Below are 18,117 nucleotides of genomic sequence, written 5' to 3' on the forward strand. Positions count from 1 at the left end.
GATCCCTTGAGCGCAGGAGTTCAAGACCAGCATGGGTAACATGGAGAAATAGTTTCTACTGAAAATACAAAAATCAGCCGGGAGTGGTGGCATGCACCTATAGTCTCAGCTACTTGGGGGGCTAAGGCAGGAAGATCACTTTAACCTAGGAGGTTGAGACTGCAGTGAGCTGAGATGGCACCACTGCACTCCAGCCTGGGTGACAAAGTGAGACCCTGCCTCAAAAAAATAAAATAAAAAGTAAAATCAAGGAGTATGTTTCTATAATCAGTTGTTTGCTGGCTTAGGCAAATTCATTACAATATGGTTCATTAAGTGTGTAAGTTAGTTGGCTATAATGAAACTTTATGTTTGGTGTCCTTAGAAGTGAATCTAATGGGATAATAAACTTAACACATCAATAACAGAAATGAGAAAGCAGATAGATGAGTTTGGAGAACAAGGTGGTCTGTGTCTGTCAAATGAGCAGTGGCTGAAACAAAGGTGCACCTGATGTACCAAGAACCATTTGAAAGTTTCCAAGTTGTCAGCCACAGTATTAAGCAATTATACAAAAATCAGTGTTACTCAGTTAAGTGGGACAGAACATTGGACTGGAAACCACAGAGCCAGGGTGAACAGCTCAGAACTACTGTGGGGTGGCACCTTCCTACTTCACAGCAAAGTGACAAATATCAGAGGAGAGGCAGGTGCAGGTATGAAAGTGCTTTGTGTATCACTGATTCTTCTATAAGTGCCAGGTTTCATCATCACCATCATCATTATTGTCATAATCGTTCTTATACCCAAGGCATTTCCCACTACATACATCTTGGCTACTGTTTAAAACCAGTTCTCTGGGCAGTCAAGTGATCTAGATACAAGAAGAGACTTGAAAATTGGTTAGTGGAAACGACATTTGTAAAAATGAAATTTGCACAGTGCCTTTTGTAACTGCCAAAGCCAGGCTCATTGAGCATTTCAATTCACATAGATAGGTGCTCTGTATTTTGGGTTTCCTTCAAATGACCCCAGCCATTCTGATCGCAGAACACATAGATTCATGAAAACATGAGAATCGGGCTGCTGTGACACAAATGAACTCCTCAGTTGCAACAAACCAAAAGGAAATCAAAGTATGGTTCTTGATCTCTTTTCAAAAGGCCTGAATATGTTGTTCATGAAACAAATCATGGTGACAAGGATCAGGGAAACAGCCATTCTCAGGCCCACTGTGTGAAACTATCAGTCATGACTAATCACATATATGCACATATTCCAAGAGCAAGGCATTTCAATATGGTGGAAAATACTGCTCAGTGTGAGGTCCTGTGTTTTCTGGTGAAGCAGAGGGTGGGATGTGGACTCAAGGAGAAAGGAGGAAGTTTAATGCCTCAAGATTTAGAATAACCCAGATCTCTGAGATCCTCAACTACTTCATTAAAATGTGAGCATGTTGAGGGAAGTGTTTAATATGATTAGCAGACCTCTTGTTTCTGCCAAATAGAAATAATCACACACCTATTCACTTAATACCTATTCATTCATAAATACCTAAAAGGAGTCAGGTGTTGTGTTAAATGCTGGGGACAACAGCTGTCCACATGCATACATGGGCCCTAACTTTATGGAAATTTATATTCTCATGAAAGACAAATACTGAAAAATGAATAAAAGCATGAAATAATGCCTTGTGGTAAAAAGGTGATGATGATCAAGGTTACGAAGAAATGTGATCAAGATTATATGGAAGTGTTAGGAGCTACTTTAGAAAAAGTGATGGGAGAAGCTCTCTCTCAGAAGGAGACCTGAATGAGACTGAGCCAGCCGGGAAGAGCTGGGAAAGGACCACTCCAGGTAGAGGGGACAGTAAGTACAAAGGGCCTGAGGCAAGAAAAGGCTTGAAGCATTGAAGGAGTTCCATATAAGCAGCCAGTGTGGATAAAGCACCATCAGATGGAGGAGAGGAACATGAGACAAGTTTCAAGGAGTGATCACAGCCACATTTTGCAGGCTATGCAGGCCAAGTTCAGGAGGCTTAAAGGATACAGGCTATTATTACTATTTTTTATTAAAAAAAAAAAACTTTTTAGAGAATGGGGTCTCACTATGTTGCCCAGTCTGGACGCACATGCCTGGGCTCAAGTGATCTTCCCATCTCAGCCTCTCAAGCAGCCAGGACTACAGGTAGGTACCACCACACCCAAGTTAGGTTTTTTAAATCTTAATGTTTTAAAAAGGCACAATCTGATTTCTGTTTTAAAGTACCACTCTAACTGCATATGTCTGTCATAATGTATAAACCATAACTTTTATGCTAAAGAGGTTAGTATTTGGAGAAATCAGTAGGCATTTTGAAACATTTAAATAAAAACGAACTTAAAGGAATACACATTTAAAAAGCCCCCAGTGGTCATCTGAAGATGAGTAAGTTAAGCAATGAATTTGGGACTAAAAAAAAAATTCAAAGAACAAAACAAACCTACTTACCTCCTCGTTGCACCAACAATGTGACCTCACTTCCCTTAGGACACTCAACCAGCATATCCACCACTTGGTTGTGAGTTAGGGCCTGCACATTCTTCTTATTAACTTCCACTATGAGATCCCCTTCTTTCAGGCCTCGGCACCTTGGGCTGTCAACAATCTGTTTCACTCTTTGGCCACCCCCACCAGGACTGTCTGCGATAGTAAAACCAAAGCCCATTGGCCCTTTGACAATATGAACAGTTATGAGTTCTGGCTGAGTGGCTATGGAGGAAGCCAAAGAAACAGTGTCATTAGGATAACCATGAGAACTATTTGAAGTCACGTCTGCTGGGCTGCTTGGCCGGGCATCCTTCATGCCATTGACTTTGCCTGTTTTACTACTGTGGCTAGCTGGTGAATCATAGGTCTCTTGCCCATTCACAATAATTGGTTCTTTATCCAAAATGGCTACCGAGGTCACTAAACTTGTATTGGGGTCATCTGGATCAAAAGGCAATGGATAACCTCGGCAAAGTTCAAGGTCCACGCTGGCACCAATGGGGATGGACTGGAAGATCTTCACAACTTGAGCATGTGTGTGTCCCAAAACACAGGTGTCATTCACACTGACAATCACATCCCCTGTAGAAGGCAAGAGTGTGGGGGTTAAGAAAACAGCACCCATAAAATTGCCATCAGTATTATAATATATTCCACTAATATGAAAATGAACTGAAACTGCACGTGGGTGTGATACTATAGGGCATAAACTGCTTCTATTACTGATTTTAACAGCTAATAAAGTGTTCTTTCAGCACCTAGTGTCTTCCCTGCTAATGAGAATATAATAATCACTGAAAGAACATTGGAACTTTCTCCTAAAAAAAATCTCACTGCAGAAATCCAAGTTTAGAATTCATTTATTTAAATGAGGATCTACATTTTTAGTAACTTATTGCTTTACTGTACTCACACAGTTTCCCAAAGTTAAAATGACTTCACAGGTTTCAATCTGCCCCAAGGAATGAATTTATATAATGTGGAGACTGGGCTCATTCTCAAGGTGTTTAAAGGTATAAACATGTGCAATCATGACGCTGTCTGGTCTTGCTCAAACCAAACAATGTCATGATTGCACATCTTTATGTTCTGGGTTGGAGTCTCACCACACAGAACACACTAAGGCCATGTGGACGCTACCTGTTTCCATCTTGCCATCCAACGCAGCAGGACCATCTAGGACCAAACTCTTGATCTGCAGAAACTCATCAGGTTCATCCCCTCCAACCACCGTGAAGCCAAAGCCACGACTGCTTTTCCGCAGCTTTGTGTGAATGAACTTGCCTTTCAACTCAGAAGGGTTTCGTGTAAAAAAGGGTTTGCCTGGATTAAAATAAGAGAAGCATAAGGAATGTCACCATTGGTGAAAAGGAGAATTTAACAAGATTTGAGACAACATACAGATAATTCTTCAAGCTTATGCCCTAGAGCCTTTGGGCACATAGCATCTTAAGAAAGTCCTCTCTTAATCTGAGGAATAAGGATGTTCCTAGGCCCCAATGTTGATGGAAGGAGGTAAAGCACAGAGTATGTCAACTCCAGGGTCCAAAAGAAGCTACAAGAGAGGGATGAAACTAGTCCCTGTCAGGTGACATACTTCTTGGTTTCCATTCCTACAGTTTGACAGGAATTGAGCTGCCACAAACCCCTTCACAGCAAATGGAACTGGTCTGTTTTATGTCTTTTGTTTTAATTTTATTTTGCTATATGGCTTCTGATGTGCTACTTTGGGCCTGGCTTTCACTCGAAAAACCAACTGAACAAAAACTTTAGTTTTAATCAAACAGAAAATCCAGGCTGAAAATGCACAGATAATACCAGAAAACATATTAGAGTCACAAATAATAATTTGACAAAAATGTAGAATGACTATTTTCAAAATTAAGGGTCATCACTTTGAATTGAACTCCAAATTCAACTATTTTTCCTATTTATTTGCACCTTTTGTTAAATTTATGAAATACCCAACACATGTCTACGGCTAAGATTTACTGTTTAAAACAAGTTTAGGATATTTGTTTAAAAAACACAAACCAAAAAAAAAAGAAACCCCACCAAAAAAAAAAAAAATCCCTAAACTAAGTAGTACTAACAGTAGCCATACGGCTCCGAATTCAGCTGTCTTATTTAAAATAAATTAGGCTGGGCATGGTGGCTCATGCCTGTAATCCTAGTACTTTGGGAGGCTGAGTCAGGTGGACCACTGAGGCCAGGAGTTCGAGACCCAGCTGGCCAACATGGTGAACTCCTGTTTCTACTACAAAAAAAAAAAAAAAAATATATATATATATATATATATACACAAGCCAGATGAGGTGGCAGATGCCTGTAATTCCAGCTACTTGGGAGGCTAAGGCAGGAGAATCACTTGAACCCAGGAGGTAGAGGTTTCAGTGAGCTGAGATCACGCCACTGCACTCCAGCCTGGGCAACAAGAGTGAAACTCTGTCTCAAAAAAATAATAAAAATAAAACTAAAATAAATGTACAGATAGAGATATAGCTAAGTTACCCCCAAACATGCTACCTAAGGTTTTATTGAGTTTTCTTGATATATTCACAAATAACATTTTGAACATAAACCAAAACGTTTTCTTTTGGGTTTTACTAGGCACTTCTCTGTAATCGAGAAACTTATTGGAACTTCTCTGATTATCCCAAGTAGTAGACCTAATTTCATGAGCAGCTTCTTTCATCTCTTCTAACTTTACTTACTTCTTATACCCTGTTCTTGCGACACACAGCTTTTCCATCTGCCCTGTTTCTTTTCTATCAAAAATGTTACCCAAAACAAAAAGAGAGAGAGAAAGAGGGAGAAATTAGTTCCCTACACTCCTGCACTAGGAGCCTGGCACCTAGGAAAGAAGGTTATTTTTGGTTAGTTATATCTAAAAGGGCTTAAAAGGTCTCTGGGCATGCATACAATTTTTAATTGCATATTTTAAAAGTTTCTGGCTCCTGCAAAGAAGGTTCTTTTAAATTGCCAGCAATCAGAGGTCCTTTCGTTAACCTGCTCTCTAGCACAGTCCTAAAGCTTATTGGAAGCCTGACAAACTACAGCCCTGTCACAGTGGCTAAAGAAAGGCAGGACTTAGAAGGATTCGCCAGGCAAAGTCATCCGCTAAGGCATCGGGAGGGTGGTGTCACTTGTACTAAGAGCTTTGGGGAGACAGCTGCCAAGATAATTATCAGATGGAAATCGAGGTGAGGTAAGATAACCCCCAAAGTTTACTTTAGGGGGAGGAGGGTGAGTGGCCTACACTCTTGCAGCAGGTGCTGCTAGGGCATTCCAGGCGCCCTGAAGGGAAACACATTTCAGTTACGCAGAGACATCATCAACAGCCATTACTTTCGCAGCAAGACCTTCCCTAACCACCTTGCTAAAAATTGCAGCACCTCCAACATTCCCAATCCCTTTTCCCTGCTTTAGTTTTGTCCTTAGCATTTACCACCTTCTAACAGAATATACATCTTACTTATTGTTTTGGTTTTCTTACTGTCCCCCACTCCCATGCATGAGGGGCATTGATACGCAAGTACATAAAACCACTAGAATGTTAGCTCCATGAGTATCTAGAATATTGTCTGGTACATTTTATGTGCTCCAAAAATGTTTGTTGAGTGAGTGAATGAATGAACAAATAAAAGCACATAGAAATGATATTTAACATGTCTTTGAGAAGGCTGAAAAGAGGTGTTTGGGTGTTGGAGCTTTTCACTCTTATTATAGGCTAAGTTAGAAAATGTGAAAATGTGCCTGGCAGTTTATCTAATTAAAAAAAAATACATTAGCATATTTTGTGCTGAGAATGTTAACTTAATAAAGACAAGAGCAGAGCTTTGAAATTATACGACTGACTTCCTTTTCCAATATTTAACAAGGGAGGAAAGATCAGAGGGTTTCACATTTATGCACATTTTATTCCTTTTTACGTATGGGTGGATCATTAGTTAATGCAGCTTTTGGAAAGAAATGCTTTTCACCCCATAAGGAATGGAATTTGGAGCTCTCAGCTGCAGCCCTGTGGTACATGTAATTTTCTAATATCCTAACCTCTGTTTACCAGTCACCAGTGGTAAGGCTTGGTTGTGTCTTACCCAGGGAAAATCACCTGGGTAGCTTTTTAAAATGTACTTATTTTCAGCTCCTTCCTTAGACTCACTGATCAGGACGTTCTGGGTCTTGCCCCAAAGCTCTGCACCTGAATGAACCTTAGGTGCGTATTTCCCTGCCAGGCTGGGGGGAGGGGAAAGAAATGTCATTTCTTGACACTACTGTTTAAATACCCTAGACCAGTACTGTCTAATGGCACTTTCTGTGATGATGGAAATGCTCTGTGTCTGCACTGTCCAATATGGCAGCCACTAGTCACATGTAGCCACTGAGCCCTTGAAATATGGCTAGTGAGACTGGAAAACTGAATTTTTTTATTTTTAACTATAATTTATTTAAATTTAAATGGCAGCATGTAACCAGCGGCTTCCATACTGAACAAAATAGATTTAGACTACACAAATGAGGTATCCCACAAAAACCAAAACAGCTAAAAACCTTTCAACCAGAAGTTAAACTATTCCTCAAGAATAGTGTTCAAATCTGTGCTCTGCTACTTAGTGGCTATATGGCCTTGGGCAAGTTACTAAACCTCTCTGCCAGAGTATCACAGGTATAAATGGAGGTAATGATGATACCTATTTCATACGATAGTTGTGAGAAACAACCATGGCAGATAATGTAGGTAAAGTGCCTAGGAAGGTACTTGGCACATAATTAAGAGCTCAATAAATGAGTTATTGTTTTGATGGTGGTGGTGGTAGAGTGAGTGTGGTAGAGGGGTAGCTGCAAAAATATCTCTTCAAGCATAAGCTTGAAGCTAGAGAGTTTTCATAAGAGCAAATCTCCAAATTAGCACTTGCTGGGATTAGAAGTACACCCTTGATTAGGGGAGAATTTAGGTGGCCTGTGAACTTGGCAAAATTACTACCAAACAATCTAACCAAATTAGCTATATGGCTTCTTCCTGACAGTCTGTCAACGCTAGATACTGCCCAAGATTAAACACTAGATGGCTAATCAAGACACTTAACCAGTAGGCAGGTAACCCAGAGTTATAACCAATGAGGCTAAAGTCTAGGTTAATGTTTATTGAAATCACAACTTGGAGTCAAACGGTATGGATTTTAACTGGTTTCTTTGGTATCAGTTATATTCCAAAGATTATAAAGGTGCTTGAAAGGTGTGGATCAACAGAGAGACTACACAGTAGAAGGGTTGTAAGAATAAATGAGTCAATCCCAAGGAAAGTTCAACGAGCCTGAACCTTCCCAGACACTGTTGAATGGTATTTAGAAGTGCGGCCTTTTGGAGGTGATTATACCATGAGAGTGGAGCCCACATGATGGGCTTATTCTTATAAGAAGAGGAAGAGAACTAGTCCTTTCTCTCTCTACTCTGTACCACGCGAGGATACAGTGAGAAAATGGCCGTCTGTAAACCAGGAAGTGGACCCTCATTGGACACTGGATCTGCCAGCACTTTGATCTTCGACTTCGACTCTCCAGAACTGATAGATAAATGTTCATTGTTTAAGCCACCTAGTCTATGGCAACTTGTTATAGCAGCCTGAACGAAGGCACCAGTGGATGTCTTAGTCAATCATTAGATGACTAAGGAAATAAGGAAGAGATATAAAGAAATAAGGAGGAAGAGAAAAAAAGAAAAAAAAAAAAGGTTGAGTGAAAGAGACGTAAGAATCTGAGATGAAGTGTCTAATACAGATAAATACTATCTCAATTCTTAGTTGGTGCACTAAGCATTTGGCACCCAGAACCTGAACCTTCACAGCTTTAATTTACTTAATTTCTAAGATAGTTATGTAAGAAAGTCTGGTGGGCTATTCTATATGTATATGTGGATGGATGGAGAGATAGATGGATGGATACTGTTTCACTCAATAATGTCATCAGAAATAGATAACAACGGATTATGCCTTGTTTGGGATTATCTCACAGTGAAAAAACAAAAAACAGAGAATCACAGTCTCTTGCCTCCATGGGATTTAAAGTCTAATGAGGAAACTATTGTTAAATAATAGCACATAAATGAACACTAATTACAATGGTTAAATTTCATAAATGTAAAGTACAGGATGGTTAAGAGTAAACATGGTAGGGGAATCTAGCAAAGACCTGAGGTGAACAGGAGTTAGCAGAATAAGAATTAGGAGGAAAAGAAAACTGCAAATAGAAGGAACAGCCTCTGCAAAGGCTCAGAAACGGTCTACAGTTTTGCTAGTTAAAAGAACTGAAAGGAGGCTAACTTACTGTGACAGAGGGGAAGGTAAGAAGGCATGAGCCGACAGAAGGAATTTTATATTTACAAAAAAACCCCACAAAACTGAGGAATCCACAGTCATACTGATATTAATCAACATATTATTATCTACTATATCCTATCTTTATTAAAGCCATTATCACCATTAAAAAGTATATTCATGCCAGAAATTATTTTACATAAATTGATATTAATTCTAATCTCATGACAATGTCAGCTAGTAGAGAAACAATTTCTTTCTTATGAAAATTATAATGAAGGAATTAAAATTTTAAAAACGAATTATTCTACTTATCATTTTATATCTAACACAATTAAATCTCTTTTAAAATGTAGAAAGGAAGGAAAATTTTATAGTATTTTTATTGCTTCTGTACCACAAACATTCCCCAACTCTGTCAAACATGATGCTTGTTTAAAAGAAAAAGAAAACTAAACACAAGTATTTTCTATAATTTAAGAGTAATGAGGCCTGAAAGTTGCAAGGTTCTGGAACTTCCAATTTTCAAGAATAATCCTCTATAAAGGCCTCATCCTATGTGTGAATGTAAACAAACAAGATCCATTGAAACGTTGTAAACATGCATAAATACCAAAACTGCAGCAAGAATAGGGAATGAGAACTGAAAACACAATATCAAACCATTTGCATTTACAGGAAAGTCTTAGACAAAACCTAATATGTTGGCTAGAATCTTGAAATATCTAATGCTGAGTTTCAGATTTATCTTTTTTAACATACTATTAAATATCTGTGATCTCTAAATCAGTGATTCCTATCTCTGGGATGGGTTTGCTCCCCAGAGACATCTGACAATGTCTGGGGACAATTTCCTTGTCACAAAGAGAGGTGGGCTGTGCGCTACTGGCATCTAGTGGCCAGGGGACATCTCACAATGCCCAGGACAGCCCCACACAACAAAGATTTACTTACCCCAAAATGGCAATGGTGCTGACATTGAGAAACGTTAATTTGAATGATCATTTAACAAGTAGTCTTTATTTTTAAAATATTACAAATAGTTGGAAAAAATTATTCAGGAAGATTCCTAATTTTTCTTGACAAGTCTAACAATACATTTATCATTGCTTTTATTATTTATGGTTTTCACTATCAAAGGAATGACTTGGGGGTTACGAGATTGCACTTTTCAAAATATCTTTTAAAAAATTAGATTTTGAGCTAAAACCATAACACAATTAGAAAAACAAGTACTTTACCCTGAAGTGGAGCTTCTCTGGCTGGCTCTGGATTGCTTGGGGGGTGGTTTGGAATAACAGGAGGCACAAGGGCTGAGTGATCTTCTGTCCATTCTATGAAAAAGAAAAGAAAGTTTCCTATTTTTCCTTCAAATGGCTCATTGACTTCCTTATGATTCACCTTATTATTAATAATATCCAAAGCAATATACCAAGGGCAGATAGCTTAGATTAAAAAGAAGTTGTTATCTGACCTCACTGTATGAAGCTCTTTTTTTCTTGTCTAAGACGTTTTGGGAAAGAAATATTATGATATAATGAATAAAAACTCCAGTTCTCTCTGGCTGGAAAGTCCAAAGTAACGTCAGTTAAAAACTGTTAGGAAAGATATACAGTCAACTAATGGCAGGTGTATAAGGGAGAAATTTCTCTAATGTGATTGAGACATGAGCTGGGCTGCTGAGGCCAGCTTGGCTTAGGTAGGGAGGAAGATGAAGGTAGATTTCAGCAGACTGCTAATAGTGCTCTCTTCTGCTATCTCTGAAATCCAAACGAGACCTATTACAAATACTCCCGGGTCCTAATTGTAATCTTATTCCCCTTGGAAGGCCAGACATAACTCACAGTGAGTGACCCTTGAGATGGCACCCCAGAATCACTTCCAGCTCAGCTAACACTTTCAATCGTACATTCTCATTTGCAAACGACACTTTCTAACACTACCAAGTTTTATCAGCTCAGGAAAGATACATTTAAAAAATTCTTTTTAGACAAAAAACAACAAATGTTGATAAGGATGTGGGGAAAAGGGAATGCTTATACACCGTCAGTGAGAATGTAAATGACTGCACCCTCTACAGAACCACCACACCATCCAGCAATCCCACTACTGGGTATCTACCTGAAGAAAAAGAAATCATTCTATCAAAATGATACCTACACTTGTATGTTTACTGCAGCACTATTCACAATAGCAAAGATACAGAATCAACCTAAGTGTCCATCAGTGGATGACTGGATAAAGAAAATGTGGTATGTCATGGAACACTACTCAGCCATAAAAAAGAGAATAAAAGTATAAGTCTTTTCCAGCAACATGAATGGAACTAGAGGCCATTATCTTAAGTGAAACAACTCAGAAACAGAAAGTCAAATATCACATGTCCTCACTTATGAGTGGGAGCTAAATAATGTGTACTCATGGACATGGAGTGTAGAATAAGAGACCATGGCAACTTGGAAGGGTTGGAGGGGGATGAAGGATGATAAACTACTTAATGGGTACAACGTATACTATTTGGGTAATGGCTACACTAAAACTCCACACTTCACCACCACTTAATATACCCATGTGTCAAAAGCTGCATTTGTACCTACTAAATGTATATGAGAAGAGTTCTTTTTAGCTAGAAAAGAGACTAAGGTAGATAACATTTCAATGGGTGAATATACATAGACACACATACCTACTCTCTCTAACCTGTACAGTCCAGGGCAGTGGTTGGCAAACTATGGCCCACTAGCCAATCTGGGGCCAATTCCTGTTTAGATATAGCCTGTGAGCCAAGAATAACTTACATTTTCAAATGGTTGAAAAGTAATAAAAAGGAGAATACTTTGTGACATATGAAAATGACGTGAAGTTCAAATTACAGTGCCCATAAAGCTTTATTTGAACACAGCTACATCTATTCATTTACGTATTGTCTACAGCTATTTGCATACTACATTGGCTGAGGTGAGTAGTTCTTACAGAGACTGTATGAATCACGAAGCCTAAAATATTTATTATCTGGCTACTTACAGAAAAAGTTTGCCAACCTGTAGGCTATGGTTTGTATGTATTATATTCAATATTATAGTAACAGAAGCATTACACTTGATATTCTGTTTCATATTCACATATTATATTGAGGAGAGTATTAAGCTTATGATTCCAAAAGATCACAATGAAAAAGTGGGGAAAGCCAGAGTATCTAGTAATAAATGAATGGTTAAATAAAGCAGAGGCATTCATAAAATGGAACATTATGTAACCATTAAAAAGTATAAGCTAAATCTATATTAGCTAACTTTGAAATACGTGCAAGAAATAAAAAGTGAGAAAAGAGGTCTCACATACGTACTATATATGTATAAATTATCGTAAGATTTTTATTAAAATATGCATATATGTATATCCCTAGAAAATTTCTGCACAGGGCTTATCTCCAAAAATGGGAAGGGGGTAAGCAGGGGAGAATTTAATGTTCTATACTCCTGAACTGCCCATATTTTTACAAACAGCATGAATTAGTCTGTAATTTTTAAAAAGCACCCCAAACTACCAGCTCTTTCTGATTCTGTACATGTAATGTTCCTAAAATTAAAAGTTAGTTTCATGCCCAGTAACTCCACTTAAAGTAAAAATGCTAAAAGTGGTTTGGATTTAGCTACCAGTTGCAATGCAAATACTGCGGGGGCAAGAAAACAACTTCCCCAAAGTTCTCTGATCTAATGATGCTCCTTTCTAAATTAAAGGGGAGATTTGGGTGCCTTTGAATTAGGATCTCCACTTTGGCCATCCAGAGGAACATGGAGATGGGGTTCTCTTCCTCCCCACAGGACGTTAACTCTTCAGTGTGGCAAGAGAGGACTCAATCATCAAGGCCAGTTCTGACCACACGAGGGTGTCAGCGCTCAGATTTCGCCCCATGCTCCCCTGCTCAAGAAAAAGCCTTGAGGAGAGGCCAACCTTCTGTCTGCTGCTGCTGCTGTTGCTGTTGCTGCTGCTGCTGCTGCTGCTGTTGCTGCTGCTGCTGCTGCTGCTGCTGCTCAAGCTGCCTCTTCCGTTTGGCTTCAAGAACTGGGTTCTCATATTGTGTCTTCCTGTTGATGTGGCTGGGGAAGACAGCAAATAGTATTCAGCTTGAAACACTTCATCCCACCAGCAAAATGCCAATCAGACCAAGTCCCTGGATTCAAACTGAGCAAAGCAGGTGGTCTGAGATGCTAACCCTTGTGTGTTAAAATGCTCAGTTAGAAAGAGGAAATAAAAATGAAAAGTTTCCATTACTGACTGCTTATATGCACTAAGCACTGGCTACTAGTTTTATATGCATTTTATTTAAAACTCCTCAGTAAATGCCAGGAGGTAAGTCCTATTTTTATTCATATCTTATGAATAAGGAAAGTAAGTGTCTGGGCAGTTAAATAATTCATCTAGCATAATATAGCTAGTAAGCAGTAAACAGGCATGCAAGCTCAGGGTTTTCTGCTTTCAAATCCCAGGATTTTAACCACTGACCCCCTTCCAAATGTCCAAGATACCACCTGACAGGAGAAGCTGCTTTAATTCAACAAGAAGTAGATTAAGGAATTATTGAAAAATAAGATTAAAGTGGCTGTGTGACACTGTCTATAACATACAATGCCAGAACTGCTGTGTAACTGTCTACAGTAGGGTTCACAGAAGCATAAGCATTCATCCAAACAATGAAGTTAAACAAAGAACTCGACTCACATCTGTTAACTATTTTGATCACTAAACATGGAGGCACAATTAAAAGTACAGGCCTTAGGCAGAGAGACTCCAAATAAAGTTAACTAAGTAGACGTGATGTGCTCAAAATGACAAAGATCCAAACACTTAGATAGCTACAAAACTAATTAGGCCCTGCATGGCAAAATGAAAACTACACATACACATACACACACCTCTATAAGCATACATATACAGATATTTTTTTTGCTATGGCCTTATTTAGTGTATGTACACATATGTGTGTGTGTGTATATATATGTATACACACACACATATATATGTGTGTATATATGTATACACACACACACACACATGTATGAGGTCAGGAGTTTGAGACCAGCCTGGCCTACATGGTGAAACCCCATCTCTATTAAAAATACCAAAATTAGCCGGGTATGGTGGCACATGCCACCATATATGTGTGTGTGTATATATATACACACACATCATATATATGTATATGTGTGTATATATACACACACACCAAATATATGTATATGTATGTATATATACACACACACCAAATATATGTATATGTATGTATATATACACACACATATACACCATATATATACACACACAACGTAAGCATATACATATATGTTTTTCTTTCTTTTTTTTTTTTTTTTGAGACAGAGTCTCTCTCTGTCACCCAGGCTGGAGTGCAGTGGTGCGATCTTGGCTCACTGCAACTTCTGCCTCCCAGGTTCAAGCGATTCTCCTGCCTCAGCCTCCCGAGTAGCTGAGATTACAAGTGTGCATCACCATACCTGGTTAATTTTTGTTATTTTCAGTAGAAATGGGGTTTCACTATGCAGACCAGGCTGGTCTTGAACTCCTGACCTCAAATGATCCACCTCCTCTGGCCTCCCAAAATGCTGGGATTACAGGCATGAGCCACCATGCCCAGACTTATTTTTCTTAATTCAAAATAATAGTTTATTAGAAGTTTAGAAGCATACTATTATGATTATTTAGAACTCTTAAGTTTTTTAAAAAGCTAGGCTTTATTTTTTTAAGCAGGTTTATCAATAGAATGGATAGACTGATTGCTCTTAATTTTTATTAAAGGCCTACATGTTTATTTCCTAATTCTTGCAGCAATTTCATTCTAAGAAATAGTCTACCACTAACAGGCACATAAGTCTGAAAAGACACAGGGAGAACTGTATTGTAAGATAACAACTTGTGTCTTCACCCATCAAAGCTTTTGTTATCTGTTCCTGCTCTCTCTTAATGCATAAACTAGTTGAGGGACAATTCAAAACAAGCTTCATATAGTAAAAACCCCACAGTACATCTGTGAGAAAGATGATCTTTGGGGCACACAACAGAAATTTATTTTCTGAGGGTGAGAGGGACAGCCAAGTTTGCCTCTCTGATGCCCCATATTACCAATCCCTCTTGTCAGGCAAAGTGGAGGTGAAAGTTAGTATTGGCCAAGGACACTTGCTATATTGAACTCATAATTTTTACAATAAGATGCTGGGCATCTATTTTATGGCCTGGCACTTTTTTTGTCTTATGTTCTTATCACCAGGGTATTATACAAATGACTTTTCATCACCAGCAGCAAAAAGGAAAGAAAATATGATAGTTACATCTTCAGTGTGGCAGGTAGGATTATGTTTCTACAACATTTATATGGCATTTGCTTCTTTTGAAGGAACTTTTATTTGTTACCTCTCACTTTTCTCAGAGGAAGTTATATAATACAAAGCTTTTTTTTTTTTTTTCAATGGCCTAACCTTTGGTTTCTTTTAGTATCATCCTATCAATCAACAGTTTTGATGAAAGGAAAAAGTGGGAGCCCAATGCTAGAATAAGGCACACAATAAAGAAGTCACGAGGGTTTTAGACTTTTAAAAATGGGAAACAAGAACCTCAGGCAAGAGAGAAACAAAGAAACACACAAGGTCTGCGTCCTAGGCTAGTTCTCCATTTCCTCCTCAATCCTGGCAACATTTCATAAATTACCTGGCTGAACCTTTTGGAATGTATGAATGAATAAAGAAGTAATCGCTAAGGAGTTAAGACCTGGGCAGAGCAAAAAGTAGACAAATCAGATACTCCTTGTAAAGATAAACAATCCCTCTTCATCTGGTCTACTGAATCCTGGCTTTTCTCATTCATTCATTCAACTAATACTCACTAAGTACCTGCCATATGCCAGGACCATGTTGGGCCTTTGTGATGCAGTGGTGAACAAAAGACATGGATCCTGTCCATGTGAATTTAATAATATGATTTGCTATTTTCAGATTTATTGAATATTTTCTCATTCATTAAAATATGCATACATATTTTCATCATAAAATTAACATTGTTAATTGGTTTGTGCCTTTTAATGACGTCAGGCTGTACTTAACACAAATGTACATAATTATAGAGAGGTATAAACTAATGTGTGGATTGTGAATGGGCACTTACTCTACATAGTAGATACCATAGACAGGGTCTTCAATCTTTTCCCAACCAGCAGGCAGTTCTGAAAAATAAAAGAATATTTAGGGCAAGAAGAGCATATTATTGAAGAGCCTGGGTATTTTCAACAACTGAGTTAGGCAAAAAGAGGAAGACTCATAAAAATGCTTTAAATCCAATTAAAGCTGTATATCCTAACCAAAAAAAAAAAAGTATCTATTATTTTATCAGTGTATTTTTCTACATGAAGAGCAATTCTTCATCTACTGACTGGTATTTAATGCAAGAAAATAAAATTTAATAAAATGCAGCCCCAGATGCCTTTATTCTAAATCACTATTAAATTAGATTTTAATGAAAATATAGGTTAAACTTGCCTTGAATGCATAGTTCCTATCTTAAATGTTCACAGTTTTCTCATTTTGTTTCTAGGCCATCTTATTACACAAGCAAAAATGGATGAAAATTAATGTTTCATTTTCAGTACAGTAGTGTTGCTTTGCTCTCCTTGAAATAAAATAAAATCTGCATCTTATTTTCTCCTTGTTCCTAATGAAAATGCAGTTGAGTTTTTGAACTGCACACATCTATCACTCAATTGCTATCTCTGGGCTGGCCCATCGTTCCCAGCACTTAACCTGTGAAAGCAGTAACACAGCTCCTGATCCCGGAAAGCTCATTATCTAAGGTGGACGATTTTATTTCTTTAAATGTGGTGGTACCATCACACTAGGGGATGTATGTGCCTTTCTCAAAACTCAACCACGCTCTACAGAACTTCCTAAGGTTTCATATCAAAGGCCAAAACTTTATTAAACAGGTAATAGTTCTGTCTGAACAGGAATCTGTTGTGGAAAGGCCCACTGCACCATATTATTTTACTTGGTGAAAGAAGGGACTAGGTTGTGTTTTTTTGTCATTAAACAATCCTTTCAGGCAGAACAACAGTTATTCAACTTAATTTTAAAGCTTCCCTGATATGTAGTCAAGGCAAACTTACGTAATACCACACTCTAAAGTGAATAATTAGTCCTAGAAGTAGGTATTAAGACCAACTTTGATAGAATACTACAGACTTGAAATATTTGAAATAGATTTTTGTTTAATTCAAGGAATCATGTGGTCACTAATTTAAATAATGATCATGTCATCAGGGCAGAAGGCTTATATATGCTACAAACAGTTCCAGACTGAGGTGGAGGCATGCACATGTACACAAACTTATACAGACTAATTACTTAAAGTTTATGTTTTCTTCAGATTTGGCTGCACATCAAGAGACATTAATTTCATGGTTTTTGCTCCACATGTTACTTGTTTGCAAACAAAGAGACAGGTTTTCCCCTCTTTTCTTCTAAATTAAAAAGAAAAAACATTTAGCAGGTTTTAAAGAAGTCTTTGACTTGTAGGACACATAAGCTACTAAAATGCAAGACAGGTCCAATTCGCAGATGTTGATACAACTCGGCATTTTTATATACTGAGTCTTGCGGACCGATGCAAATTAAATGCCTGGGAAATGCTTTCCCCTTACAAAGCTGGAAATTACCATTTAAATGAAAATGAACCAGGAAAATATTTCCAAAGAGTTGGGAAATCGAAGATTAAAAAAATGCAAATTGGTGCACAGTCATACATTTGTTCAGGGCAGAAGAGTAGGTGGGTGTGAGGAGACTGCATTAACTTTCATAGAAATACCATCTCTTTTCAAAATCTGCAACCTGAAATATGTGGCCTGATTATCTTTAGATAAAAAAGGGGAAATATTAAGCTTTCAAGTTACTCAATTATTAATTTGACAAACATTTGTTGAATGCCTACTGTTTGCCTGAGGGTATGTTAGGCACCAGGGACACGAAGACAAACGCAAGTGCATCATCTAAGCAGAAAATTCAGCCACGTGGTATGTGCTTTGATGGAGATCCGAGGAGAGTACTAGAAAAGAAGGTACCCGTGACTTCTTTCCTAGTGCCTAGTCAACAACTTAATATTCTAGAGTTGAAAAATGGGGCCAGTCAACTAGCATCTCTGGACACTTGTCAGTTTAAACACATCTTTTGGAACAGATGAGCAAACTCCAGAAACTGAAAAGATAGTTTCTCACTTCCAGTGTGGTGATTAACTTAATC

The 18,117-nt window shown here is 38.1% G+C and overlaps 1 protein-coding gene across 19 annotated transcripts in view; it reads right to left on the reverse strand.

The window, feature by feature from the left end:
* Positions 1 to 18,117, reverse strand: part of MAGI1 (membrane associated guanylate kinase, WW and PDZ domain containing 1) — a 677,305-nt gene that overhangs the window by 75,796 nt on the left and 583,392 nt on the right. For all 19 annotated transcript variants that reach the window (XM_030923822.1, XM_030923713.1, XM_030923639.1 and 16 more), the window contains 5 exons: positions 15,995 to 16,052; positions 12,776 to 12,921; positions 10,063 to 10,155; positions 3,649 to 3,831; positions 2,470 to 3,090 (listed from right to left, as the gene is read on the reverse strand). In XM_030923822.1, coding sequence (XP_030779682.1) covers positions 2,470 to 3,090; positions 3,649 to 3,831; positions 10,063 to 10,155; positions 12,776 to 12,921; positions 15,995 to 16,052 — 1,101 coding nt within the window. The remainder of the gene's footprint in view (positions 1 to 2,469; positions 3,091 to 3,648; positions 3,832 to 10,062; positions 10,156 to 12,775; positions 12,922 to 15,994; positions 16,053 to 18,117) is intronic.

The sequence above is a fragment of the Rhinopithecus roxellana genome, chromosome 1 (assembly GCF_007565055.1).
Source record: "Rhinopithecus roxellana isolate Shanxi Qingling chromosome 1, ASM756505v1, whole genome shotgun sequence".
Classification (NCBI taxonomy): domain Eukaryota; kingdom Metazoa; phylum Chordata; class Mammalia; order Primates; family Cercopithecidae; genus Rhinopithecus; species Rhinopithecus roxellana.